Source organism: Filicampus tigris, chromosome 13 (assembly GCF_054856515.1).
Source record: "Filicampus tigris isolate MCC_2025a chromosome 13, RoL_Ftig_1.0, whole genome shotgun sequence".
NCBI classification, from domain to species: Eukaryota; Metazoa; Chordata; class Actinopteri; order Syngnathiformes; family Syngnathidae; genus Filicampus; species Filicampus tigris.
This window is the reverse complement of record NC_141229.1, coordinates 14,341,266-14,367,078: the sequence shown is the minus strand read 5'-3', so window position 1 is coordinate 14,367,078 and position 25,813 is coordinate 14,341,266. Positions and strand designations below refer to the sequence as shown.

Sequence of the window (25,813 nt, the reverse complement as noted above, 5' to 3'; positions counted from 1 at the left end):
ATAATACAAGAGCTGGAACGTACAGTACAGTGTGGTGAAAAGTGCAGACAGTGCAAGTACAGTACCACAAATATTAAAACTACACTATCTTCAACAGTGTAGGCCTTTTAATTTTACTCAGTGTTAACACTACAGCATGTTCTGCTTTGTGATAAGTCACTGATGCATTAGTTCAAATAAAAACTTTATTGAACATCAACATTGCAAATTTGAATACAAATGTGGGAACAATCACATTCTAAAAATTCCTCGTAGAGGAAAATAACTTTTCTCCTCAGTATACATTCTGCAGTATGCATTCTGTTAAGCGAAGTCCAGGTTCAGTGATTACAAAGACTTGCCTGCTACATAGCCTCCCCTCTTTCAAAGGACTCTGGAAAGACCTGTCGAAGAAACAAATTTCAGTTTCTTTATGGTCAAAACGCATCCTGCAATTATCCTTTCACTTACCGTCATAGCTCAGGGAGATTGGTAGCAGTTTTGTCTCCAGCATTGAGACATTTCACTTAAAACCTATAAAGGAAGACACAATGAGCTCTTGGTAGCACATACATGCACACCGAAAAGGCATTCACACACTCGCACAAGCAAACATGCAAATCTAACATGATCTAAAGATTTATGCAACTCAAGCATGTTTTCTTTTTTTTCCATTATTGGGATATTACTAGCACATGTAACGTTAGATGTGACATATTATGATGGACGAATTTTCATCCATCTACATGGGATATATTACTACCACATGTATTGTTAGGAGTGATATTATGGTAAGACTAATTTTCAGCCATCTGCAGAAATGGTCAGGATAAGAGTAAAGTATTGGAGTAAATTACGACTGATTTTTGTTTGAGCAAGAGTTGCATCAAAAATTTCTGATCTTTTTGTACCGCTTATTTTGCTCGGAATAGCTGTTAACATTTTGCACTTCACACATTTTTTTGTGCATTTTGAATAGTAAATTATCTTATACTTGGCACAATATAAAAACAAAAATCTAATAGATGAGAGTTGATTAGTTGTTACCTTCATGTGGCGTTCTTTTGGCTTTTAGAATCCTCCCCTCTGCGATTTTTGTCTTTTATAAAAAAGCAGCCAGCATGACTTTGCTTCAAAGTCAAGACCCCTGCAAGCTTGGTTTGAAATACTGTTGAGATTCAGTTACTTCAAGTGGCTGACGCCTTCTAGAGTTGCAGATACACTAAGGGTTGACGACAATACATTCAAGCAGGATATCATCAAGTCCAACTTATATTTGGCAGACCATACCTCGTGGAATGATGAGCTTTATTATCGTAGGTGACATTACAAGTGTAGTTTAGAAAATTTGGAAAAACATACTTAGTTCAATGTCAATACACCGTTTTGTTTTAAAGAAAAATCACTGACAGTACACATGTAGCTTATTCAGCGTCAAATACACTTAACATGTTCACCAACGAAAATCTTTTACGTACAACAAAGGCAAAAATACCACGTTTAAATCAAATTTAAGCTGAAACTAGAATCTTTATTGAGACAGCGCAATGCAGACATTTGGATATGCGCATTTAGAGTCCTATTTAGCCAAACTTACACACTTAAGCATTTTATTTGTCTTGCAACATACATAGTTGTCCTACAGTTATGTACAAAATATTGAGGCTGCAGCCACCTGTACACACATTGAGAACTGGTTGGCCTTCTGTATTTTTTGCAAGTAATTGTGACAAATCAGATTATCAAGCATATTTTTCCTCTGCTCAATTTTATTACCTTAAGATTTAGGTGACCTAATAGAACACAAGAGTTCTATGATGCAAGATTGGTGTTGGACCTTAAAACAAGATTTATTTTGGATTGCAAATTAAGCTATGTTTTCTTTTGTTCCGTTTGTAAAGTACTAAATATGGAGCCTCGATGATTTCTTTCGCCACGATAATTTTTTGATACAATTAAAACATAACCAGCAAATATCGCTAAAATGTGAATGCCTCGTACGTTTGTCACGCTGGAACTGCCAACTACTAATTTTAACAGTTATTAGATGGAAACAGTAAACTATGTCAACAAACAGCATCCGCTTAACCCTGGAAAATTGGACACATGCAACAAAATTTCTCCTAAAAATGTGAAACCATAAAAAAACACTAAACCATAAAAGGGAAGGAAAAAACAATGGAAATTACTTTTGAAACGTTAAGTGAGTTACAATCCAAGACAATTGCCGTGGCAACTCTCTACCAGTAGCTGTTCAGAATCTTCCATACGGATGCTCTCTATAGGTTCCTTTTGATTGCCTTGCCGGAGCAGCCTTGCCTCCGGCTGCAGAGGCGGCCCAAGTGTTCTCCCAGTCTTCCTGAGCTGATGGGGGGGGGATTAAAGACAAATCAACACATTCATCAGTTTCACATTTTGGGGCACTGGAGTGTAAACGGGGTCGAAAACTTACCATATTGCTCATAGGCCGCTTCCTGGGGCTCTCCATGACCATAGTCATAATATTCAGTATCCCTGTAAAGAGAATTAAAAAATGTAAATGCGTTGAAATGCAATAAACTGGATGACAAGTTCATGTCATAATATTCACTTACGTGGGCACAGGTTGTTGGCTATAATAATTCTCATATCCCTCATAGGCTGGCTCTGCATATGAATCCTCATAAGCAGGCTGGAAGGAAGATAAATCACTGAGTACATTATCATAGCAAAAAGATGTCAAGCCGTGCGTTTTATAAACCATTTATTGAGATGTCTAAATAAGAAAGCTATGTTTAATAGCTTACATAGTCTTCATAGGATTCAGGTTTTGCTTGGGAGCCTGAAGGGGGAACTTGCTGGTGGGAGAGGGCAGCAGCGGGTAGCATCCTTGGTGCCCCAGCTGCAGGGGGTCTGGAGCGCGAGGCAGAACCCCCTCGATTGGGAGTCGTGGGTCCACCTCTACCGGCTGGCCCGCCTCGAGAATTGCCCCGGCCTATTCCTCCCCGTGGGCCACCACCGCGCATACCCCCACGAGGACCACCGCGGGGGAGTCCACGCCCTCTGTGGAAAAGAGCCTATATGTTAGCCCTTTAGTGATGGAGCAGAGCCACGGTGAGAGCACTACTTGCATTAGTCTTACCTCGGCCCGGCACCTGGTGGTACACCTCGGCCTCTTCCCATATGCCCGCCACGTCCCCTGGCTGAACCATCGTGAGAGCCATTCAGGAAATTGGGGTCCATATATGGGTCATACTCACCAGGTTCCTAACAACAAAATCTTGTTAAGAGAATTACAGATATCAAAGTTAATCAGAATGTAAAATATAAGTGACTTACTGGGATCAGGAACTTTTTGACCTCATCCATAGCATGAGCCATGCGAAGGTAGGCGTCCGGGATGGGTGCCATTACCTCAATGAAAACGTGCAACTCCAATGCAAGGTGAGCATACTTGGCTTCGCCACCATTCCGCAGCTCTTCTTCCTAAAACCACAACTCAAGCTGTAGTACAACTAATGATAAAAAGGCAAATTATCCATCATGAAATTGAGAAAATCTAATTCACAAGCATACCTTCGATTTATCCCTCATGGAACCTTTGCCCAAAACAGAAATCTTGGCACCAGTTTCCTCTTGCAACCTCTTGATGGTGCTACCCTGTGGTCCCAAAAGCTTGCCGACAAAGTTGACCTTGAGGAGATAAATATAAGTAAAATAACAGTTTAGCCCAGTGTCTTTCCTGGTGTTCCACAATGAAACAGCAAAAGCTGGCAGTTCGCCCATGCAGAAATCAGCTTATATCCCTGGATACGTGACCTCATTCTGGGTCATTTAGCTGCGCGCACAAAAATAAAAATAAATAAAATAACACGGTAAAGACTAGGGCTGCACGATATTGGAAATACATGAACTGTGGATATTGACTATATCAACAATTATTGCGATATTTAACATGTACCTAACGATATTACATTTTTATTATCTGATGAGAGAAGTACATTTTCTCCCCCATGCAGGAAAATAAGCAAGCCACCTAATTGTAACTCCCCAAAATAATGTCCAAATATTGGATGGCATGCACATTTAAGTTTTCATCTGACTGGTCAAATTCCAATAAAAGCATACAATTCCATACAATTATTGCATGTCTTCACAAAAAGCATATAGCTTAGGTCATTATCGCGGTAGTATTTTTTCAATACATTGTCGCGCAGCACTAGTAAAGACTGTCCCTTAACAGGCAAAAAAAAATGGATCTGCTACGGTTAGACAATCGGGGTGCAGAATAGCAGTTTTCTTTTACAAAATGACTTACCCTGGGATACTGCTTAGATGGAATAAGTACACGCTCTTTGAGCTGGAGAGTCTTTGTAGCAAAGAGATCCAAGTATTTCTCTTTGTCTTGTTCTTTCTTGGGTTCACCTTTTTGGATCCTATCAATCTCTGCAAAAAGGAAAACAATTAATACATAAACTAGGACACGAGGATATGCAACAATTCAAGCGTTAACTCTCAATACTGGCACACAAGAAATACATGAACAGTCAATAAAATTAACTGAGCCAAGTAACGATTGTTAATAAAAGCGCAGCATACACACAATAAGCCTAGAGACGCTCCAGACCTACTAGACCAAATGACAAAAAAACACGCAAGAAATTGGCGGCAGCAAGAAAAATACCCCATAACCAACGAAATTAGTTAATTTAACGGGAGTATATTTAGAAATCCAAATGCAAGGCTATTTGACCTACAGACACCACGTGTTTAATTCGAACGCCTTTCAATGAATAAAAAAAAACGGCCATGAGCCGACTGTTAGCTGTTAGGCCCACCTAGTTAATCACCGGTCAAATAACCTTACCTGCAGAAATAAGCTTCATAGCGTGGGTGAAAGACGAATCCAAGCTATCTTTCTCGGCCAAGAGCTCCGGGAGGTATTTTGTGTCTTCCATTTTGCTTTCCTCGTGAACAGGGCTCGACGCGATGGCGGGCTCAAATTGGCCTTTGTTAGCACTGGCTAAGCTCAAACCTCGCGAACACCACGCAATGCAAAAAACGCAGCGTCACACGCTGCGCTGAGATTTTGAGCAAAATAAAGTTAGCGACCTCGTAGTAAACAGCGTCGAAATAATTTCGTCCCGTCGAAACACTGTAACGCAATTTCCATTCGTCAACGGACAAAGAGGAGATGGCGCAGCTGTATTTGATCGAGAGGAGGAAGCGAGAGGCAGGCGCCGGACGTTACGTCATCATCTCCGCCCAAAAAGAGGTGGTTAAACCCTTCTAATTCAAAATTTTACACAATATTTATCCTAGTAATGTCATTATTTCCATCTTTGTTGATATAGACGTGATATGTTCCTTTTGCAAATTGGATATTGAAACCACAATTCACTTATTTAGTCACTGCCCACTTACATCTAAATTTTGGAGACTTTATGTCCAGTAAAATTGGTAAATGTATAGAGATTAAACCCAAGGATATCATATCTGGTTTTGAATTTGAAAATGTATCAATTAGTTATGTGATGAATATTATTTTACTTTTAGGGAAACTCCACATTCATAAGGAAAAATTTAATAATTCTTCTCCACTTCTTACAGTTTTTGTGTTCGAGCTGAAATCATATGTTCATGTACTGTCCCTCGTGATGAACAAGAAGTCTACATACGTTGTCACACTTATCTGAAACCTTTGCTGTTATCTCTGAACAAATTGAGAACGTTTTTAAGAGTTGACTCTTTTGTAAAGTTAAAAAAAAACAAAAAAAACATCCTTATGGAACTTGTCCGCCATAGTTTGCTTTGAACTGTATTGACTTTAGCTATGTCTGTATGTTATGTACGTGTATATTATGTATTTGCATAATATACAAAAAAAAAAAAAAAATTAGGGTCCCTGATAGTGTAGTGGTACACACGCCTGAGTTGTGTGCAGGCAGCGTGGGATCGATTCCCGCTCAGTGACAGTGTCTATGTGTGCCCTGCGACTGGCTGGCGACCAGTTCGGGGTGTAGTCTGCCTTCGCCCATTGACGGCTGGGATAGGCTCCAGCAACTCCCCGCGACCCTATATAGGATAAGCGGTTTGGAAGATGATGACAAAAAAATTAATAAAAAATAAATAAACTTCTAATGAAAACATAATTTCCATCCATTTTTCCCCATCAAAATGCATTTAATAAAACAGAAAACAATATAACAATATCACATATTCAATCCCAAAATTTAAACAGAAATTCGTTATAAAGTTACTTTGTATGATATCAGGAAATCCAGTAGTAGTTGTTAGTAGTGCGATATGATATCACTATTAAACAAAATAGTCTCAACAAAAAAAGAAGACAATAAATGTAAAAAGTAAAGCACAGTAAAGCACACACAAAACAGGAAAACTATCTCTGGATATTTGTAACCTAGGTTTTATAAGGGGAAAAAGGCATTAAAAAATGTCAATATCTTTCGGCTCTTCTCATTGTTAATTAATTTGATAAGAGTTAAATACGAAATTTAATCCCCAATAGGAAAGGCACAAATCTGGAAAGAAATCACATCATGAAGAAGAAGAGTACCCCTCCCATGCTGTGGGAGGAAGGTGATAAACGGACCCCGAATTGTTTTAGTAAAATGCCCAGCTTTGGTAAAAGTAAAATATCAGAAAAAGAAATCCCCAATGTGCAGATACCTGGAAAAAAAAGGATGATAAAAAAGTATTTGTACATTGTCAATTCCCACCACTAAGAACTTCCACCAGCAAATTTTACATAATAGTTACAAAATGACTTTTCTCCAGCAGCTGGCCTGAGTGCATGGATTGTTTGTGGTTATATTTGATGAGCATGCGAAGTAGGTGTGGCATAACACTTTCTGTATTTTGAGTGTCGGGAGTAACTACTTTAAGTACTTCCAGAGTACAGTAACTATGGCTTTTACAGTAATAATGGGTCTTCAGAAGCATCCAAACAACACCTGAAACAGCCTCTAAATTGCATTAATTCCAAAAGACATTTATTTTTCAACAACAGTAAACACAAAAAAATGACATGTCCCAATTTATTAACCAAATTTTTTTAAACGTAGAGCTACTTAATTTTTCGTGATTGTAATTATTGCTACCCGATTGATACACACTTTTGAATTAAACTTGCACAGCCTACCTTTGCTTATATGTTGATGAAATGATCAATTATTCTACATTCTAGGAAATGATGTCCCATCACTGGTGAGCTGTTGTTTAGAACAGGCCTGCAGGCACCATTTTGGTGGCCCCTGATGCAGTACAAAGATTAGAAAAAGAAAAGAAAAGAAAAGGCAAAACTGTGCATGTTCCATCTCTCCATCTATTTTTGATAAATCTTATCATGCTCAGGGTTATAAGGAGCTGGAGCCCATCCCAGCAGACTTCAGGCTAAAGGCCGACTACACCCTGAATAGGCTGACAAAGGGCACATTTTGACAGACTATCCACACAGTTACTAAGTGAGAACTGAAGCCACAATGCCTCCTTGGAAGTCAGTTGAGTGACCCACAGGGTATTTTTGCAAAGAATTGACTTATTGTAATTTGAAGTTTACTTTTAATTATTGAGGAAGCACAGTAGTAGTAGGAAGCGTGCATGCTTCTGTTGAGTGGTTCTGAGTTTGAATCTCAACTCTGCATTCATGTGTGAGTTGGCATGGAATGTAGTTAGCATCCTCTCTCCATGCTTGTGTGGGTTTTCATGAATGGTTAACTTGTCTATATGTACCTTGCGATTAACTGGAGACCTACAAAGTATGTACCCCAACTCTCACCAAAAGTCAGCAGACCATCATTACAGAAAATTGATGGATGTAAATTCATTATTCATGTACTTAAGAGGCATTATTTTCTCAATGCAATAAATATTACTTAAAAACAAAACACATTTGATAATCACATCAACAATTACCAATGATCGAATGATTTGGACACTGCCTTAACAATTAATAGTTAATGTAGTATCATACACTCTTAACAGAACCCACGAGCAGCAAATAATATTTTACAATTCAATGATCAAGCTATTACTTAAAAAGGCCGTTTAAATTGGCCATAAATGTATTCCGGTCCCAATGAACCAGTCGCATAATTGACATCCTGAAGTATCAGATATCAACAATTGCAAATATCTCTGGTTTTTCTTTGTCGTGGATTTGCATTGCAGAATATGTAATGGCTTTCACTTCTGTACCCTAGGGGGAGAAAAAACATTTTCTGTTATATTTTTTGTCAATTTGTTATTTTTCTCTGAACAACCTTTTATCAGGATTCGTACCTGTGGATGCTTCAACAGTGAGAATTCTTCACCCCACCTTCAAAATACAAAATAATGAGAAACATGGGCTAAATGAGATTGTGAGATACATTTTAGGGGACATTTTCATGAAGAGGTCAACATTACCCAATGGAGCGAATCTTAAAATGCATTCTGTCAATGTACAAAACTTTGACTTCCTGTTGAAAGAAACAAATAAAACCACAATTAAGATTGTAGCACTGTAATCAAAATGTTATTTTAGAAATAGTGCAACAATGTCATCTACAGTACTTGTTAGGCACATTCCAACTCGGATTAATGTTTGGCTGTGTGTTAAATGCAAAATTCTGAGACCTCTCAATCATGCAGTTTGCATTGGAACTGATTGTTTTTTTTTCCTTTCTTTTTTAGGCTTTAGGCAAGCTGTAACAAACATACTTACTCTGGGAATAAAGAACATATCCGCACTAAACTTGTACAGCCAGTCATCTAGGAAGTGGAATAGCAGAGATTCAAAGTCTTCTCCTGTAGATGTCCGGAGGAAAAGCATTATTATATAGAATTTGTACAGAATCAATCATTTCAATCAGATTCCTCACCCTCTGATTCCACATCTACAGTATCAGTGGGTTCCACTGTTTCGGTGTCGGTCATGTAGCCAAACATGCCCATGGCACATTGTTCAAAGGCTTCCTCCAGAGAGTCTCCCCAGGAGTGGATTCTTTCAAAGGGTAATCAAATATTAACACACAAATTACAGTGTCCGAAAACCTAAAACTGTGAATGAACTCTGACATAATAGGACACTCACTGTACATCTGCTGTATGATCCAAGTCTGTAATAAATGAACACATGGCCATAATTTTAGACAAAACTCACATCTTGCTTTTGAGAGAAAGTAATAATGGGACTATATCACATGGCATTATGTTTACTTTAGAACAAAATTTCACTTTATTTTAACTGTAAATCAAAATTGGCCCTACTTATCATTACCAAGGCTGGGCGATTACTTGATTTTACAGATTAATCTGTTTATATGTTCAACGTGGCTGCAAACACAGTGGAGTTAGTGTTACCTACCGTAATTTGCAAATTTGTCACTACATCAGCAATTTTTCCGACATCTCTAGTGACTGTTTTTTAAAAGAGAAAGCAGCGACTTAAATTCCTGCTAGGGATCAGACAACATGAGTGGAATCATTTTCACACGGTGTTCCATATGAGAAGAAAAGAGACCTGTGGAAGACATTCACGCTCAACACTATTTGTATGTGCCAAAGCAGTGATTTATCCACGGTGCAAACTTTCAACCCAAGCTATGGGCTTCCAAGCCGTAAATATTTTGCAGACATTGCCTGCCTCACTTGTATAACTCCCTACTGTAAACAAGAAAAGAGCATGAGAGCTCGTAGGTCAAGGGTTACCAACCTCTTTGAAACTATACTTTTGGGTACTGATCAAGGCAAAGAGTTGCCGGTTTGATACCCACTTCTGAAATAACATTTGATGAAATTACCTTTAAGGATGATATTTGTGAGTAGACCCTGATCATGTTCATTATTTCTCACAATAATCGAAACATAAATATCAACCTGCAATATTTTCTTTCTTTAAAACCCTGCCAGTGTTTACATTTTCAAATGACAAATTCTACAACATTCCCCGAAAATCACAATGTCCCATATTTAGTAAGCTATTTTTGGAACAGGCTAGGCGGGTTACTCATGAGGTCCTTGGGGATTACCAGGTGCCTTGTTGGTGACCCCGTCATAGGGGTTGCGCTTTTTGATAACAGACATACGGACCATGCAGTTAAATTGTTGGACATTTAAAATAAGTTAAGTTAGTAGTTAGTCTTTATTATTACTATTATTAAGTTGTATGCATATATCTGTATGTATTTTTATGTAACATGGACGGTGAACCTCTTCTGTGTCTGAAATATATCTCTCATTCATTCATGCCTTTGGACATTTTTTTTTTTTTTGCTCTGTCGCTGATGGTATACTGTCACACTTGCAATCAGCTCAACAGCGTGGATGTGAATGCGATCGTCTGTTTCAACAGTATGTATGAACTGAGGGTGTAGTCCGCCTTTCGCCTGAAATTACATGAGATATTAGATAGGCAAACAAACATGTTTTGAATGCAGTAATTGTCATTCGCTTTTTCTATAAGCAAAGGGGGATACATTGATTAGACAGCAAATCCCATTTTTGAGTTGGAGATTTATTTTGAGGGCATATCGCCCAGCCCCACTTATTAATTTTTATTGAGGACGGCCATTGGGAGTACTGAATTACACCGCACAGTGTGACCAAGTTAAGTTTACATTTCTAATCTTAGTTATCATATCACTTACATTCATATTTCTTGTTAATTGGAGGGTACTTGGATTTGGTCTCTTTCTGCGCGTCTGTCAGGTCTAGCTGACGATCGTCCATTTCAGTGTTGTTCGGCGTTTAAAGAGTAGAGCTTGTCAGAAGGGAACTTACAGCATGTCGGACTCTTCAGTGGTTTCCAACATGGTCGATGGGGCGGGACGCAAACGCAGTGTCGCACTTCCGGTTGAATTTCCTCGACAGCGATTGGATAAGCGTGCTCGGCGGAGTTGGCGCCATTGCAAGCGCTTCGTGCTGTCTTCAAAGCGCTCGCCCCAGAAATACGTACTTGGCCGACTATTAGCTTTTCAACAAAGGCGCGATGGCTGACAAAGACGGTAAGGATGGACACTTTCCCAGTTTACTTGGCTAAACTTGGTTTATGGCTGCCCTGCAATATCGAAATCGTTGGACTAGTTGGACCGGTGTTGGCGGGTCTGCCCGCATCTCATTTCATTGTTACATACACGCAAGCTAGCTGTTAGCCACTGTAGCGTTAGCTGCCACGAGCGTGCTAAATATACAGGATTTAATCTGCTAGCGCGTGAGAATTTCTTGATCCACTTGGGGTTGTGGATAGCACTTGTGCTTTAGATGCGGGTTGTGCACCACTTTGTCTTGTTTTTCCAGTCTCATTGAAGCAACGTGTACCAGTGTTAGCTTAACATCAAAATAAACCCTGAAGCTAATTATCAAGTCAGGCACTGTCTGGCTGTTGTATGACCCAAACGTCCGTCATGTATATTATGGCATTTAAAAGTGTATTGTGTGTATCGTGCATAGTTTGAAGACGTTACACTAACTCACAAACCTGATCTCTGTCTGCCCTGTTTGTAGCTGCCTTTGACGATGCTGTGGAGGAGAGGGTGATCAATGAGGAGTACAAGATCTGGAAGAAGAACACCCCTTTCCTCTACGACCTGGTCATGACTCATGCCCTGGAGTGGCCCAGTCTCACTGCCCAGTGGTTACCAGATGTCACCAGGTAGGTTGTCACCGCCTGCACTAAAGCATCACAAAGTATTAATCGGAAATGTATTTTTACAGACCAGAAGGAAAGGACTACAGTGTACACAGGCTGGTTCTGGGGACACACACCTCAGATGAGCAAAATCACCTTGTGATTGCTAGCGTTCAGCTCCCCAACGATGATGCCCAGTTTGATGCCTCCCACTATGACAGTGAGAAAGGAGGTAAGGGATAGTAAAATTTATACCATTGCCTCCTTATTGTCATTTAACCAGTGCACATATTTGACATGAGAGAGAAATCAAATTAGATTATTATCCGCTGCAGTAGTAGTCGTCATTAGCTTTCTTGTTGATGGTAAACAGACAAAACAATATGAACCTGCTAATCAGATTTGAGCAGTGTGCTGTAAATGTACCACCACCACAGAACCATTCTCAAAACACACATGAAAAAGTTAATTTGTTTAAACTAATACACTACTTCATCCCCGAATTATTGTCATTGGTAACACCTGTGTCTCTTTGACTTAAACTGTCAAAATGGCCAGTGGCGGGTTAAACATTTTTTAAATGCTTTTTTATTTTTATTATTTTTTTCCCCTTTTTTAAAATGCACAAGAGGTGTGCAAAGTTGTTGGAAACTCATTTGAATGACACAAAATCTCAGTAGGTGAACTTGGGCTCTGGTATTTTGTAATGTCATCCCAATTTCAATATTTTCAGCATTAATCATGTTGTTTTTTGTGTGCTTGTTGTTACAGAGTTTGGTGGTTTTGGCTCTGTGAGTGGAAAGATAGAGATTGAAATCAAAATCAATCATGAAGGAGAAGTCAACAGAGCCCGGTACATGCCCCAGAACCCTTGCATTATCGCCACCAAGACACCCACCAGTGATGTGCTGGTCTTTGATTATACTAAGCACCCATCCAAGCCAGGTGACAATCAGGCCATGTTTCACAGTGCTGGATTAACTGGTGTCATTTCCCTCTCTAATCTTGTCTCATCATCATCGTTGTTTGTTTTGCTGCTTTCTTATAGACCCCTCTGGAGAGTGCACTCCAGATCTCCGCTTGAGAGGTCACCAGAAGGAGGGCTATGGCCTCTCCTGGAATCCAAACCTAAGCGGCTGCCTCCTCAGTGCTTCCGATGACCATGTGAGTGAATATTTCTCCTTTTTTCTTATGCTAATTTCTTATTGCTGTTTGCCTTTTTTTCCAGACCATCTGCTTGTGGGACATAAGCACGGTGCCTAAGGAGGGAAAGATAGTGGATGCCAAAACCATCTTCACGGGCCACACCGCTGTTGTGGAGGACGTCTCCTGGCATCTGCTCCACGAGTCACTCTTTGGGTCTGTGGCTGACGACCAGAAACTCATGATGTAAGCCAAATTGAATACCATGTCAACGTTGGAGCACAAAATTGGTTTCAAACCCGATGATTTATTCCTTTGAAAAGCTGGGATACGCGATCCAACAACACCTCCAAGCCCAGTCACGCAGTCGATGCCCACACTGCTGAGGTCAACTGCTTGTCCTTCAATCCGTACAGCGAATTCATTCTGGCCACTGGCTCTGCAGACAAGGTGGGTTTGCGCTCTTCACGCCAGTCACCAGTGTCGCTATTATCAGTGGGAGTTGGTCTAGGGATGTGCGCGACTAGTCGTTTAACCGCCTACGATTTATTAAACGTTTTGTATTTTACTAGTCGGTTAAACGCGGTATCACGCATCTTGTTCCACACGCCTCGGCCTCTGTAAGATGAGCACCAAGAGAGAGAATCGCTCGCACCCACACACACACACACATAGTAGGGGGCGGGGACACTAAGTTTGGGGAAGAATATTTTGAAAAGTAAATTCTGAAGATGTCGAAGCTACCACGAAAAAAAACTAGCACCGTTTGGCAGTATTTTGATGCAGCATATGACAGTGGGCATGGCGGCGGGACCAGGCAGACGAGCATGATAGCGTTTGTTCCAGCCAGGCGCTGTGATGCTCGCCGCACAGCAAAGATTACCCAACTAATTTGTGAAATGACTGCCCGCGATATGCTGCCACTTTCTTTTGTTCAAGGCAAAGGGTTCGAAACCTAAATGCTGTACATCGAACCTGAGTACGCGGTGCCAAGTCGCAAAACAGTCACGTCCCAACTCGAGAGTAGCCATAACCAAATGAAAGAGGAGATGCTACGTGCGTTTGAGCAGGTCAGCTATGTGGCCATAGTTACAGACGAATGGACGTCCATAGCCACCGAATCTTATACATGACTATAATGTGTCATTATGTGGACGAAGGACATCTCCGCTGCGGTGTGCTTCAGACATGCGCCTTAGAGGAAAGAGACACAGCTGAAAACTTGGCTGCTCTCCTGCGGAGTGTGATGGGTACGTGGGCACTAGAATATAAAGCTGTCGCCTGTGTGCATGATAATGCACATAACGTATGGCGAATGAGACCCTGCTGGACTGGGAGTCGGTACCATTACTCATTACATTATTCATAATAAATGCCATGCATTGCATTGGTAAATGTATCAGAAATGTATTTCTCTTTCAATTTCACCTTTATTCAGTCAGTTGTTGTTACATCAATAGAATTTAAATGAACAAACTGTCCTGAATGTTTGGGCTAAAATAGCCCTAAATACACAAAATACACATTTGCGTTTTAAACTTTGAATTCAATATGTATTAAATTTGAAGTTTTCTTGCTTATAGACTAGTCGACTAGTCTCAAATAAAATTTGAGACTAGTCGGCGGGCAAATTAGTCGAAATTCCCATCCCTAAATGTGGATATGTTTTTAGACTGTGGCATTGTGGGACCTGAGAAACTTGAAGCTGAAGCTGCACTCCTTCGAGTCTCACAAAGATGAGATATTCCAGGTAAAGTTATCTTGATCAATCAATGTGATTATTGGTGTTTTTTTGTTTAAAATAATACTAAGAAAGCATTAGCCTAGTATAAAAAATGGATTCGGCTCATTGTAGGGCTAAAGCTATTGAATGTTTTGGTATTCGGATAGCCTGCTCAAAATTTTATCTAATAATTTAATATTCAGATAAAAATAAATATCGCCTTTGAAAAGAAGGCCAGCGGCTCTTGCCAGCCTATATGGAGCACTTGTTTAGCGGTTAGCTGCTAGCCGCTAACACTGGGAGCATGTTGCGCTCTACAATGTAATAAATTTGTTTTTTTAAGTCCCCTTAATTAGTGATTGAACATTATTTCAGGATGTTGTTATTGCGATGTTGGTGGGAACAGTTTATGGCAATTTAGATTTAAACTGGGCTCCCAACTATCCAGCTTACAGGCGGGAACACGACTCAAGTCGAAGAGCAACGAGTCAAGTCAATGAGCAACTTAAAAGTAAAAGCATACCACGGCACTGATTTGTGTACAGTATTAATGTATTTGTGAAGATTTTATTTTGAAGTTGGTCTTCTCACCGCATTGGCGGTGTGTTACTGTCATGCATAGCATGAACATTTGTTGTTGTATTAAGTTCATTTTGTCTTCCTTGTTATCTATATTTTGGTTGGTTCACATATAACAGACAATCGTGATTTTAGGTCGTTTAATTACCTGACATGTTTCGGCGTGTACTTCCGCCTTCATCAGTGTGTCCTCAGAGGACATGTGATAGGATATGAACATTTGCTACTGCTCCTGACTTGACTGTCTTCCTGACCATGCACACCAAATAAACGGGTACCTGGGGCAAAAAAAATTCCTTGAGGTTTTTTTTTTATTTTATTTTTTATTTTATTTATTTATTTATTTTTAAATCGAAGTGCTTGGATTACTCTGACTCATTTCACCCCCACATTGATGTCTGTGCCTGACGCCAAATATTTCTAAAACATAACTTAATATTGATAAGTAGCATTTTATTTGCACGCCACTCTAGAAATGTAACATCTCTCCCATTTTTGTAAAACAGGTGCAGTGGTCTCCTCATAACGAAACCATCCTGGCCTCAAGCGGTACAGACCGAAGGCTAAACGTGTGGGACCTCAGTAAGATCGGCGAGGAGCAGTCTCCCGAGGATGCAGAAGATGGCCCTCCTGAGTTGCTGGTCAGTTGGAACAATTAGCTGGTCTTATTTAATTTGGACCTTTTGCTTGGATGTAAAGTGCCTCACAAATGTATTTTATTTAGTTCATCCATGGTGGACACACAGCAAAGATATCAGACTTCTCTTGGAACCCCAATGAGCCATGGGTCATCTGTTCTGTGTCGGAGGACAACATCATGCAAGTGTGGCAAATGGTAATGAATAACTGCAGGCCACGTTACGTCAATGAGATGTTTTGCCCTAATTAAAAAATGTTCAAACCTAAAAACATTTTTTTCTTTTACAGGCTGAAAACATCTACAATGACGAAGATCCTGAAGGAGTGGCAGATTCTGAGGTTCAAGCATGAATACATTCTCATCTTTTCTTCTGACCTGCTTATTCAAATGATCTCTTTCCATTGTTGGGTGCATAGGCAATTCTTTTAAATCTACATTTTGGGCACCAGTATTTTTGGAGAAAATCATAACATACTGTTGTGATCAGTCTGGATTGGTTTCAGTTCCTTTAGATTTGTTAGTTTGTCATAATCCAAGTTATTCGACCCTGATATGATGACACCATCAAAACGTCATCTGTTTCCAGTTCTTTATTTTGATGAGTTTGTATTCCTCACCTTTTCTGGAATTGGTTCGTTAAGCTCAACACATTTCTAATAAGATCCATTTTTATACAAATGTACATACGAAGGTTTCCACTTTATTTGTGCAAAAGAAGTAGTAAGAATTTTCCAGCTGTGTTGCATCTTGTATACATTTTTTTCCCCCTCTACATTTTCTCTGTTTTGTTGTGCTGAGTATGAACTCTTGTGTACTTATATTCATAATAAATATTTGGAATAAATGGGTCTGCTGTGTAGTGCGAATAGATGTTTGTCGCTGTATCATTCCTGCAGTTGACCTGTCCAGGGTGTGCCCGCCTCTCACCCAGTCACCTGTGACCCAAATGAGGCCAGGCGCTATATAACAAGGGTGGATGGCATGTAAGACGAAAATGGAATGTCGTCCTTACAGAGTTCATCCTTTGTATATGATTTACCTTGTAAAACACATTTCATGCAAAGCTGTTAAACATTAGGTGGATTGACAGGAAGTGGAATCCTTTGGCTGTTCTGCTGTAGCATCATCACAGACTCTGGGAAGGGGGGGACACATTTATGTTAGACTCCTGTAAATTCAGGTGTTGGCACTGAGTCAGGAATTCATTCAGACAAGGTATTGTGTGGTGAAAAATAGACTAAATCCCCCGTTTAACAAATCATGTATCAATGCAATGTGTATATGTTGATGTAGAAACTAGAGATAGGCCGATATGCTTTTTTCAGGGCCGATACCGATTATTAGTAGTCAAGGAGGCCGATATTTGGAGACGACAATCATTTTCAGCGAAAAGGAAAATATTGGTATCAAAATCTGAAGAAAAAATTACTCTTAACTTTGTTGTAATTTCTTTAAGCATGTTTATCGAACAATGTTTCAGGTTTGCATAATGGTGATTTTTCTTTTTAAATCATTATTACACGAAATCTTTGACAGTATACATCTCTGTTATAAAATTCGAACAAAAAGTTCAGGGAGCGCCCAGGACTGTCATGTCATGTCATGACAGCACGTCTTAAAAAGGATAAAGAAAAACTTAAACAATAGGTCCATGTAGTTTTCTACTGTAAATGAAAATTTCAAAATGACAAATGTTCTACTTTCACGTATATTTGTTTTGATTTCCACAGTTTTAAATTGATTTATTATCAGCCAGCAGAGTTTTAAAAAAGGCCAATGCCGATATTCGTCAAAAAGCCAAATGTCAGTGCCGATAATCAGTCCGGCCGATAATCGGTCTATCCCTAGTAGAAACCCATCTTAACCCACTTTGAGTAGCAAACGCATCTCTTAGTATTCACATGATTTCTAAGGGAATGTCATAATCTAATTTAGAACTCACCTTAGATTTGCCATCTCTTCTAAAATATAATTCGTGACAACCTCCAAATCTCTTTTAAGTCTTTTTTGAACCTCAAAGTCCAGCACTAGTTTCCCCAAAGCAAGTTTTACTTCCTCCTCAGCTTCCTGGGTAGAGAAACATTCTTATGGGTATGAACCATCCATTATATCTCTTTAATTCTCGATGTATTGTACCTGGTTTTGTGTGATCATCTCCTCTCTTTCCCGCTGCATCAGGTTGATCCTTTGCTCTAGACAGGACCTCTGCTCCTCTAGTTTTTGTACCTCGTGCTTTAAGGGCTCTAGTTGGGCCCGAAAGCTCGCTGCCTGCTCTTGGCTCACTCTCAAGGCCTTCTCTCCAAACTGCCTCCTCTTCAGCAGTGCTATGAGTCGGGGCTCGTACCAGCCCTCCAACTCCTGAATGCTGACGCTGAGCCGGCGCTGGAGACGGACGGAAGCTTGACGACACAGGCTGACATCGCTCATGGCTCTCGGTCTGCATGACTTCTTGGCCTGATCCCTCAAAGAGTTCAGATGATTTTGGTGGGCATCCTGGAGCTGAAGCAACTCCTCTGTCAAACATTGAATTTGGGCCTTGAGCTCCTCCTGTGAAAAGATAAGCCTCAAAAATTGTCTAAAAATATCACTGTGAAATTTAAATTAAATTCAAAGACTTATCAAGATAATAATGCTCAGAATTGGCAACCAGGTATTATTTTTTGTGCTCAGATCACTAATGCTGGGCTTACACTGAATGATTTTCACAGTCTCAGACTAAAAACTAAAAAAAAAAAAGTCAGAAAGAGGTTTTACTGGCATCGCAGCGCATTACCATCATCTTGATCGTTTCTCAGCTGTTTTAGATCAGTCCTTTCCTAGACTTGGCCTTACAACAAATTCAAACGTGCTTGAAATTATCGCGGTGACGTGACACAACCAACAACCAATAGATTAGCTCTAACAAAACCGGAAACAGGACATTTTGCAAATAATCATGATGATATCAAGATGATAGTTTTTCAAGGGTCTTTTCAAAATATTCTCAGGCTTCTGATGGATAGGTATCTTAAGCCACAAATATTATAGTTAGACTTTACAGCTTTTGACAATGATAAACAAGCAGAGATTGTTTCTCCTCACTTAAACTAAAATGGGAAAATAAATGGGAAAAAATACCTTCCTAAATTCTCATCGTGTGTCAGTATCAGTCAAACTGAGCATTTTTATATTTGCATCGGCTCTGGAATTGAATCTCATTAGACTGTGCTAATAATGAACATTATGCATTGGCTAAATATCAAACAATCCATGGCTGAAGAGAGACATTGTACAAAAAATGTCCCCAACGCTTTGCAAAGACCATACATTAGCTGTTAAACCTACACTTACTCCAAATAATTCGATCATGGTGAAACCTGAATGATCATTGCATGACATGCACTGCAGAATATAGAAAACAAAAACCTGCAGCCTTATCGTGTGAGCGTAAAAGCACCCAGCTGGTGTCTGACCTTTGTTAGAGCGGCCTGAGCCACCTGGTACTCTTGTTCAGCCAGCGTCACCTGGCTCTGGATACAGTCTCTGGCAGTGTTGAAGAGTTTCCTCTTCACCTCCTGCACTTCCTCAAACACATCTATGTGATCCATCTGAGCCAGGGAGATCAGTCTACGCTTCTCCATCAGCTTTTCCCTCAGATTATCCACAATTCGCATCATGGGCTCCTGCAGAAACAGAAACTCTTGTATCAACTCTTCTCTCCGCATCTCCAAACGGGACACTTGTTCGATGCAGAGCTCAAACATCTGTCCGACACGCTCCATGTTTGACTTGTCCATCTTAGAAATGTCGCTCTCCAAGTTGCCATCATCAGTTTGTCTGATGTTTTCAACAAATTGAATGAGTTCTGTGGGTGGCTCCTCAGTTGCTGCTTTGTCTTGATTGTCCATACTACCTGCAAGACGAGACAAAAATGAGAACTGATTAATGACTCTTGCTGTTTTGGAAGAGTCATTAATCAGATGATGATCAAAGAAATTACACTTGTAAAAGATTGCATTGGAGTTGACTCTAGTTATTTTGCATAACAAGTAAGGAAAGTACAAGCCAATGAGTTTACCATATTGTGATGACTGTAAATCAAAACAATCAATTACTCACCGAGTTTGAAGATTGCAGTCCAGAGCAATGGTAGGTCGAACTTGTTCACGGTTTAAAGAATCTTCCTGCTGTGTTTATGTCGCTGGCAAAACAGAGGCCCACTTTGCGCGTATTAATAACAACTGGAGTCAGTGTGGTAACCCTATCCCTGGGTTAGGGGGAAGTCTGTCAGACCCCCACCAGGGATCAAAATTGGGGTCAGTGCTCCTTGCAGACTAGCATACTGTACATGCTCTGTATTACCCTATAATACGTATATGGGTCCGTTTCAAAATTTGAACAAAAACGTAAAGATACTTGTTTAAAAAAAACAACAACAAAAACCCCCTTTTTTTTTAAATGCTGCCTTCGTTTTTTTATGGGTAAATTAAAACGTCTCCAGTGCTTACAGAGCCATGCTTGTTAAGTCATTTTTTTTTTTAAGTTATTGGTGATTAAAATGTTCGGAATAGTAAAGATCCATATAACGCTGATAGCCTACTGAAATACACTTCTTATATAACGACAAAGGCATAAATAGCTTAATAGCAACAACTGTAAGTCGCACAATTTACATGTTTTGTCCTTCAAACTCTGTGGCTGCAAGTGCAACAATGATGCTAATGATACTCATTAAACCCATTACACTCTTGTGTTTAAACAATCATACTAATGGTAAAGGCATGCAATTGTTCATTCACTTCCACAGCCATATATCAGCAAAAAATAACACTATTATTTTCCTGTCCACTATTGTGTGAATGCAAAATGGCTTCCACAATATTACATAAAGAGGCATAAAGAGAGCTTGAGTGACAAAAAGAGCATTTGTAAAAGTAACAAACACAAAAAGATGCATTTGCATTAGTTTTCATGGGGTAGGCATATAAGCAATAGACGAAAGTCCTGTAGTCATTTTTATAAATAGTGTACATTTGTGAATACTGTGAGGATACGCGGATTGGATAATGGATGGATGGATGTGCGGTATTGCTACTGTGATATATTTTTTTCTATCTAGCTATCCAGCTATGGTTTGTGTATTTCTCCCTATTGGCCACTAGATGTCAACCTTACACAGACCGCATGGTCGCATCCACACCTGGGCAAGAACCGGCCAGCCTCCTCCAGGTGGGCCGGTACATGTCCACCCGAGCGCCACCTCTTCGAGCCATTTTCCCTCCGCGGCCCGGCCGGGCGTCCTCAGACGGCTGACAGCTGGGATACAAAAACTTGAGCGTCGACACTCGAATCCAGTGTAGCTTCCCGACTCTTCCTTTCGCGGAAATGTCTCACCTGAAGTTTGTCAGCTCGGGTCGCTGAAAAGTTTCGGACTCAAAGTAGCAAAGAAGGGCTGCAAATGGAGAGGGGCTGAGGGGAAGTCAAACCATCCGGATCATAAAAGTTTAACAAGGTAGGCATCTCCTTTGTCGTCAATTACATGTAGTGTGTCGCTGCGTCACATGGCAATGGAACAGATACACATTTACTGTTCTTGTAACTATTTTTTTTAACAGTTACAAAAGTTTGATTGAATCCTCGTTTCTATTGGTTTTACCATGGTAGCTCAGGTGGTGACGCTCGAACACAAAAGTGTAATGTGAGAAATTGATTCAGGTTGTGTCGAGGCATGTATGGGAAAAAAGCAGGTGTGGGACATTTGCTCAGCTTGGCCTTGAGGGATTCTAAGTAAAGGTAATTTAAGACCTGTCTCGCTTCTCTCAGCCGTGGAGCTCATGACAATGAAGACTATTGTGTTGTTTCCCATCACTGGCCTGGCTTGACAGCGTGGAGCTCACACACTTGGCTTAATCCATTCAGTGACGTGTGTGTGTCAGCGGTGGCAAGTAACGAAGTATAAATACTCAGTTCCTCTATTGAAGTAGATTTTTTTTCACGTAGCTGGACTTATATTAGTATTTATTTATTTATTTTTTATTCCCCACATTTAAGAACGGAAATGTGCACTCTCAAAATAAACTAATTACTTTTGTAATCCAGATGAGGTACACCATCTTGATTGATTGAGATCTTGGGGTCTTATAAAGTGGAAAAAACAGGGGCAGCATGCTGCGGCATGCAGAAATCTGAACCAGGGAACGTTAACGTTGATGATGCAAGAGATCTGGAGAAGCAAGATATTCCCCACCATTGGTCGTATTTCATACTGTTGGCTACAAGAATGATTCGTGTTGAATGCGTTGTCTTGTGCCAGCGCAAAAAACACCAGCTTCTAGCGCTCAAAATGTATATGTCTGAAAATATTAGCTAATTTAGTCTTTCCTGTTAGTTGACAATTGTGGAAAAGCTATGGGAACATGTTGTTTTGTTAGCATAAAAGCTTTGGCCTTCTCTAGCTAGCTTGTTTTTTCTTCTCTGTGTTCATGCCAGTTAATAAAGGAGGGAATGTTTTTTGTGTGCAGATATGTTTTTTGTTCCAACTTATCAAAATGTGCTTTGTAAATTATTGTCATCTAAAAAAGTCCTATTGTTTTTAAGTATAGTCTTAATTTTTTTACTTTTACTTAGTTGAATCAATCCTTCTGGTTTTACCCGTCCTTTTTTAAGCACAAGTATCTGTACCAATATTTAAGTACCGAGGTTGAGTACTTTTTCCATCGCTTGTGAGTGTGCGTCTTTTCATGCGTGTGTGCACTTTTACATCATTATGCTGTTCGAATTCCTTCTTGATTAACCTGACAGAGATAATGTGCAATGCCTCACTCTTCCCATCTTTGTCTGATATCTCACTGGACTTTGAAATTTGAAAGTTGAGGTCCTAATCCAATCCCCCCCTTCTAAAACAAAACAAAAAGCTGCCAACAGTTCAGGTCACACAGGAAGGAAAAGCCTTTGTTTTTTTTAGCTCGTGTACTTGTAGCTATAGGTGAGGCTGAGGCAGAGCCATTTGTTTAGAGAGGGTGTGTCGCATACTGGTGCTCCTTCCCCGCCAGCCTGCCATGCCGTGGCATGTATGAACGTACCCATGGAGATTACAGGTGAATTATGTAATCACCGCAGGCACAGCAGATGCTTTGGCTTGAAAGGGAGATGTACGGTAAAAAAGTGTGAGACCAGACATTAACAGACGTGACTACTTGGAAGAAGACAGAAACATGGTTCCTGCTGAGGTGAATCTTTTTACTTCTTCTTTTCCTTAATGGTTCTGGAGATGTTTAGGGGAAGAAGTACGGGCTGTTCCAGTAGGTACACGCTTATGATCATGTGTTTGTATGTAGATTAAGTGTGAGGGTGTTTGTGTCAGCCTAGAAGGAAACTCAAGACTGATGAGTGACAGTGTTGATCAATAGGCTTAGCTGTTGAGTAACTCATCAGCGGCTTCTTATCGCAAACAATATTTAGCATACACAAACGTCGATAGTTGTTGTTACAAAATTTTGTGCTAAAATGATATCACTTTCTTCATTTGACTGTTAGACTGGAGATACTTAGTATTGAAAGTTTTTTACTCTTAAGTGGTGTACATGCATAGCAACAATAGGGACGAGTTTAAGCGATTTTCAGGAAAGGCAGGCATGGCCCGATTGTCGAATGTCTCTAGATAATTGTAATCACTAAGCACACTGTGGTGTGATTGATGTGAGACTGAACAATTAATCCATTTAAAATCAACATTGCAGTGTAGTAGAATGCAATTTATAATTCCAAAGCAAAAAAAACCCCAAAAAACATTGTGTCATTTTGGGCAGTCGATAGGCTTTATTAATTGCAGTTCAAGTGTTTATAATTGATACTGGATACTGTAAAGCCACAGATTTGTTTGTATTATTTTCGTAATCTGACCTGTGATTTAGACGTATGATTACGCAACACTTGTTTGGTAGACTTTTATGAAGTTGTCGTAGTGAACACTTAAAAGACTGAAAGTCAAAGTGTTCAGTACGTTTAAAACCATAATTGAAGTTTCGATTTAGATCCCTCCAACAAGCGTCCAGCAAGTAAAACTGAAAGTAAAACTACCTGTAGTCCATGTTTGTCCGTCTTTGCGCCAATGACTCCTCTAAGTTTGGCTACACATGAGAGCAGATGTTATAGGCCGCCACAGGAAGGAATAAAACTGCATTAACTGAGTTGATTTTTTTTAAACGCTAAATATTTAAAACAAATCTCCAAATTTAACGCTGAAACCTTGACAGCCCTAGAAAACCATATTTTCAGTGTAGTTATAGATATGTGAAGCAATTCTACATTGTTTTTGTATATCTTGCATATATTTATCTTGAAAAAAACCCAGCTAGGTGAGGAAGTGAAAGGTTAATTTTTCAAAAGATTTGGGAAGGTCACTGCGCTGTATCCCGCTTGAATAGATCCGCCCCTGTTCTGAGCAGCAGCAGAATCACATCTTCACAGTCAGAACCAAACATGATCATTCTGTACTAAGCTGAATTTGTCACGGAGCAGAAAGTAGAGCAAACCATCACGATTCACACTGTTTTGCTGCCGTAGCCAAATTATTACCCACTGTGGGATCAATAAAGGCCTTCTTATTCTTATCCTTATGTGGTACTATTGTAGTTGTATGTGTATGTTTTTTGCGGCGTTTTTGCAAATCTAGAAAAGCTATATTTAAAAAAAAAAAACATGTATTATTATTATTATTAGTAGTAGTAGTAGAACTTACACTTTTTACTCTGCGCTAAGTAGTGTTGCAGTACACAGAGGGGCATCTGACTGAATGATGTGTGGCTGGTGGAAAAACAAGATGAAAGACGAGAACAAAAGCCAAAGTTAGTTTTTAATTTCCGTATATGCCAGGAGCTGCGAAAAAATGGATGGTGTGCAGCTAGCAGAAATTAATCGGGGGGCCAATCAGAGTGTGGGCACGGGCCCGTGGGCTGCCAGTTGCACATCTCTGATGTACATTATTAAAAGAACCTACACTCATTGGTTTGTTATGTTTTAAAAAGCAGGATTACAGCGGATGACATTCAATCATTTTCAACAAAAACTAGGCTGTGCAGATCACATCCCGTTTATTCCAAATTAACAAATGTATCATCTCACAACGTACATCAATTAATATGCCCAAACCCGTTGATTTGGGTTGTAAATGTAGGATTACAGTGGATAACATTTTCAACAAAAACTAGGCTGTGTTGATAACTTCCTGCTGTTCTTTCAAAGTTACACCATCTCCATGTAAATAGTGTGTAGCCATCTGGTGGTCAAGAGTGGAATTACGCAACAAATGGGCAAACATTAGACCCAAATATAGTGATTAACCAGGGCTGGGCATCGCCTAACCGCCACCGAGTTCCCGTCTGCATATTTAAACAACCCACGTGGTCCCAGTCGGTCCGAGTTAGCCAAGCGGCGTCGAGAACAGACTTAACCAGTACCACGTAACACGCTGGTGCCGCACTCCTCACACACGGCCGAGTAAGGAAAAAATAAAATAGTGTTGTTTACCTTGCAGCTCCCACAGACGCAATGAAATGTGCCCCATACTGTTTTTTATATCACCACACGTGTGTGTGTCTGTTTTATTTTTTATTTTTAAAATACTTTTTTCTTTGTTTGGCGGTGTTTCTGCCCATGCGGCGCCTACGTGTGAAGTGAAGGTTACATTCTCGATGACGATTGGCTGTCACCAACGAGTGACGGATTGGGACCACATTGGTCGTTTAAATATGCAGATGGGAACTCGATGGTGGTTAGGCGATGCCCAGCTCTGTTATTAACTATATACTAAAAATTAAATAGCGAGGTCGCAATTCTGAAACTTTCGTTGGAGGGTGGGATTACTGTAATGTGCGTTTTAAACTCCAATTAAACGTAGTAATTTATGATTCATTGTTAAAAACACAAACTAACAAATCTTTTTTTCCAGGGTAAATAATGGAACTAGAAATAATCTGTTCAAGGGCAAAACTGTTACCGTTAAAAACTTAATTAACATTTCAGGCAATAATGTAAGTCACCCTTAAGACGCAAAAACAAAACACAAAGGTTTAACTTTAATGATGTATGACAAATGCGGAATGACATTTCAAATGCGCCGTCCTGAACCCCCCCAAAAAAACAAAACACGTTTTCACACAGG

General features: G+C 39.9%; 5 protein-coding genes across 7 annotated transcripts in view; 2 read left to right on the top strand and 3 right to left on the bottom strand.

Annotated features, from left to right (window-relative positions):
• Positions 1–171: 171 nt before the first annotated feature.
• khdrbs1a (KH domain containing, RNA binding, signal transduction associated 1a) lies at positions 172–5,213 on the bottom strand. 2 transcript variants are annotated; one of them, XR_015089392.1, is made up of 11 exons: positions 4,826–5,213; positions 4,277–4,404; positions 3,535–3,651; positions 3,298–3,444; positions 3,101–3,225; positions 2,766–3,021; positions 2,574–2,650; positions 2,432–2,493; positions 2,169–2,343; positions 451–513; positions 172–383 (listed from the first exon to the last, which is right to left on the bottom strand). XR_015089392.1 is itself a non-coding variant. In XM_086050148.1 (9 exons), exons 1-9 carry the CDS (start codon positions 4,914–4,916, stop codon positions 2,234–2,236), a joined length of 1,113 nt encoding a protein of 370 aa, XP_085906274.1. In that variant the 5' UTR covers positions 4,917–5,213; the 3' UTR covers positions 1,271–2,233. The 2 variants fall into 2 exon arrangements, 1 of the variants encoding a protein (XP_085906274.1); XM_086050148.1 differs by lacking the exons at positions 172–383; positions 451–513 and having other exon boundaries at positions 1,271–2,343.
• A 903-nt stretch (positions 5,214–6,116) lies between these two features.
• On the bottom strand, positions 6,117–10,786 carry tslig1 (tRNA splicing ligase complex subunit 1). The gene is made up of 7 exons (XM_086050528.1): positions 10,608–10,786; positions 9,053–9,077; positions 8,841–8,962; positions 8,684–8,766; positions 8,386–8,438; positions 8,260–8,296; positions 6,117–8,176 (listed from the first exon to the last, which is right to left on the bottom strand). The coding sequence occupies exons 1-7, from the start codon at positions 10,687–10,689 to the stop codon at positions 8,090–8,092; spliced, it is 489 nt and encodes a 162-aa protein (XP_085906654.1). The 5' UTR covers positions 10,690–10,786; the 3' UTR covers positions 6,117–8,089.
• Positions 10,787–10,797: 11 nt separating this feature from the next.
• On the top strand, positions 10,798–16,538 carry LOC147137699 (histone-binding protein RBBP4). The gene is made up of 11 exons (XM_086050526.1): positions 10,798–10,964; positions 11,464–11,611; positions 11,674–11,819; positions 12,359–12,532; positions 12,636–12,751; positions 12,816–12,976; positions 13,054–13,180; positions 14,403–14,480; positions 15,539–15,673; positions 15,757–15,867; positions 15,960–16,538. The coding sequence occupies exons 1-11, from the start codon at positions 10,949–10,951 to the stop codon at positions 16,020–16,022; spliced, it is 1,275 nt and encodes a 424-aa protein (XP_085906652.1). The 5' UTR covers positions 10,798–10,948; the 3' UTR covers positions 16,023–16,538.
• LOC147137698 (syncoilin-like) lies at positions 16,012–21,469 on the bottom strand. Its single transcript, XM_086050527.1, has 5 exons — positions 19,771–21,469; positions 19,125–19,564; positions 17,809–18,219; positions 17,615–17,739; positions 16,012–16,807 (listed from the first exon to the last, which is right to left on the bottom strand). The coding sequence occupies exons 2-5, from the start codon at positions 19,557–19,559 to the stop codon at positions 16,747–16,749; spliced, it is 1,032 nt and encodes a 343-aa protein (XP_085906653.1). The 5' UTR covers positions 19,560–19,564; positions 19,771–21,469; the 3' UTR covers positions 16,012–16,746.
• LOC147137697 (uncharacterized) overlaps positions 20,833–25,813 on the top strand; it is a 36,864-nt gene continuing 31,883 nt past the window's right edge. Inside the window, exon 1 of one of the 2 annotated variants that reach the window (XM_086050522.1) lies at positions 20,833–21,163. Coding sequence is in view for 1 of the 2 variants with exons in the window: in XM_086050521.1 (XP_085906647.1) it covers positions 22,866–22,880 (15 nt within the window). In the remaining variant the exon portion in view is untranslated. Of the gene's footprint in view, positions 21,164–22,663; positions 22,881–25,813 lie in introns of those variants that run through there. The other variant, XM_086050521.1, reaches the window with a different exon arrangement.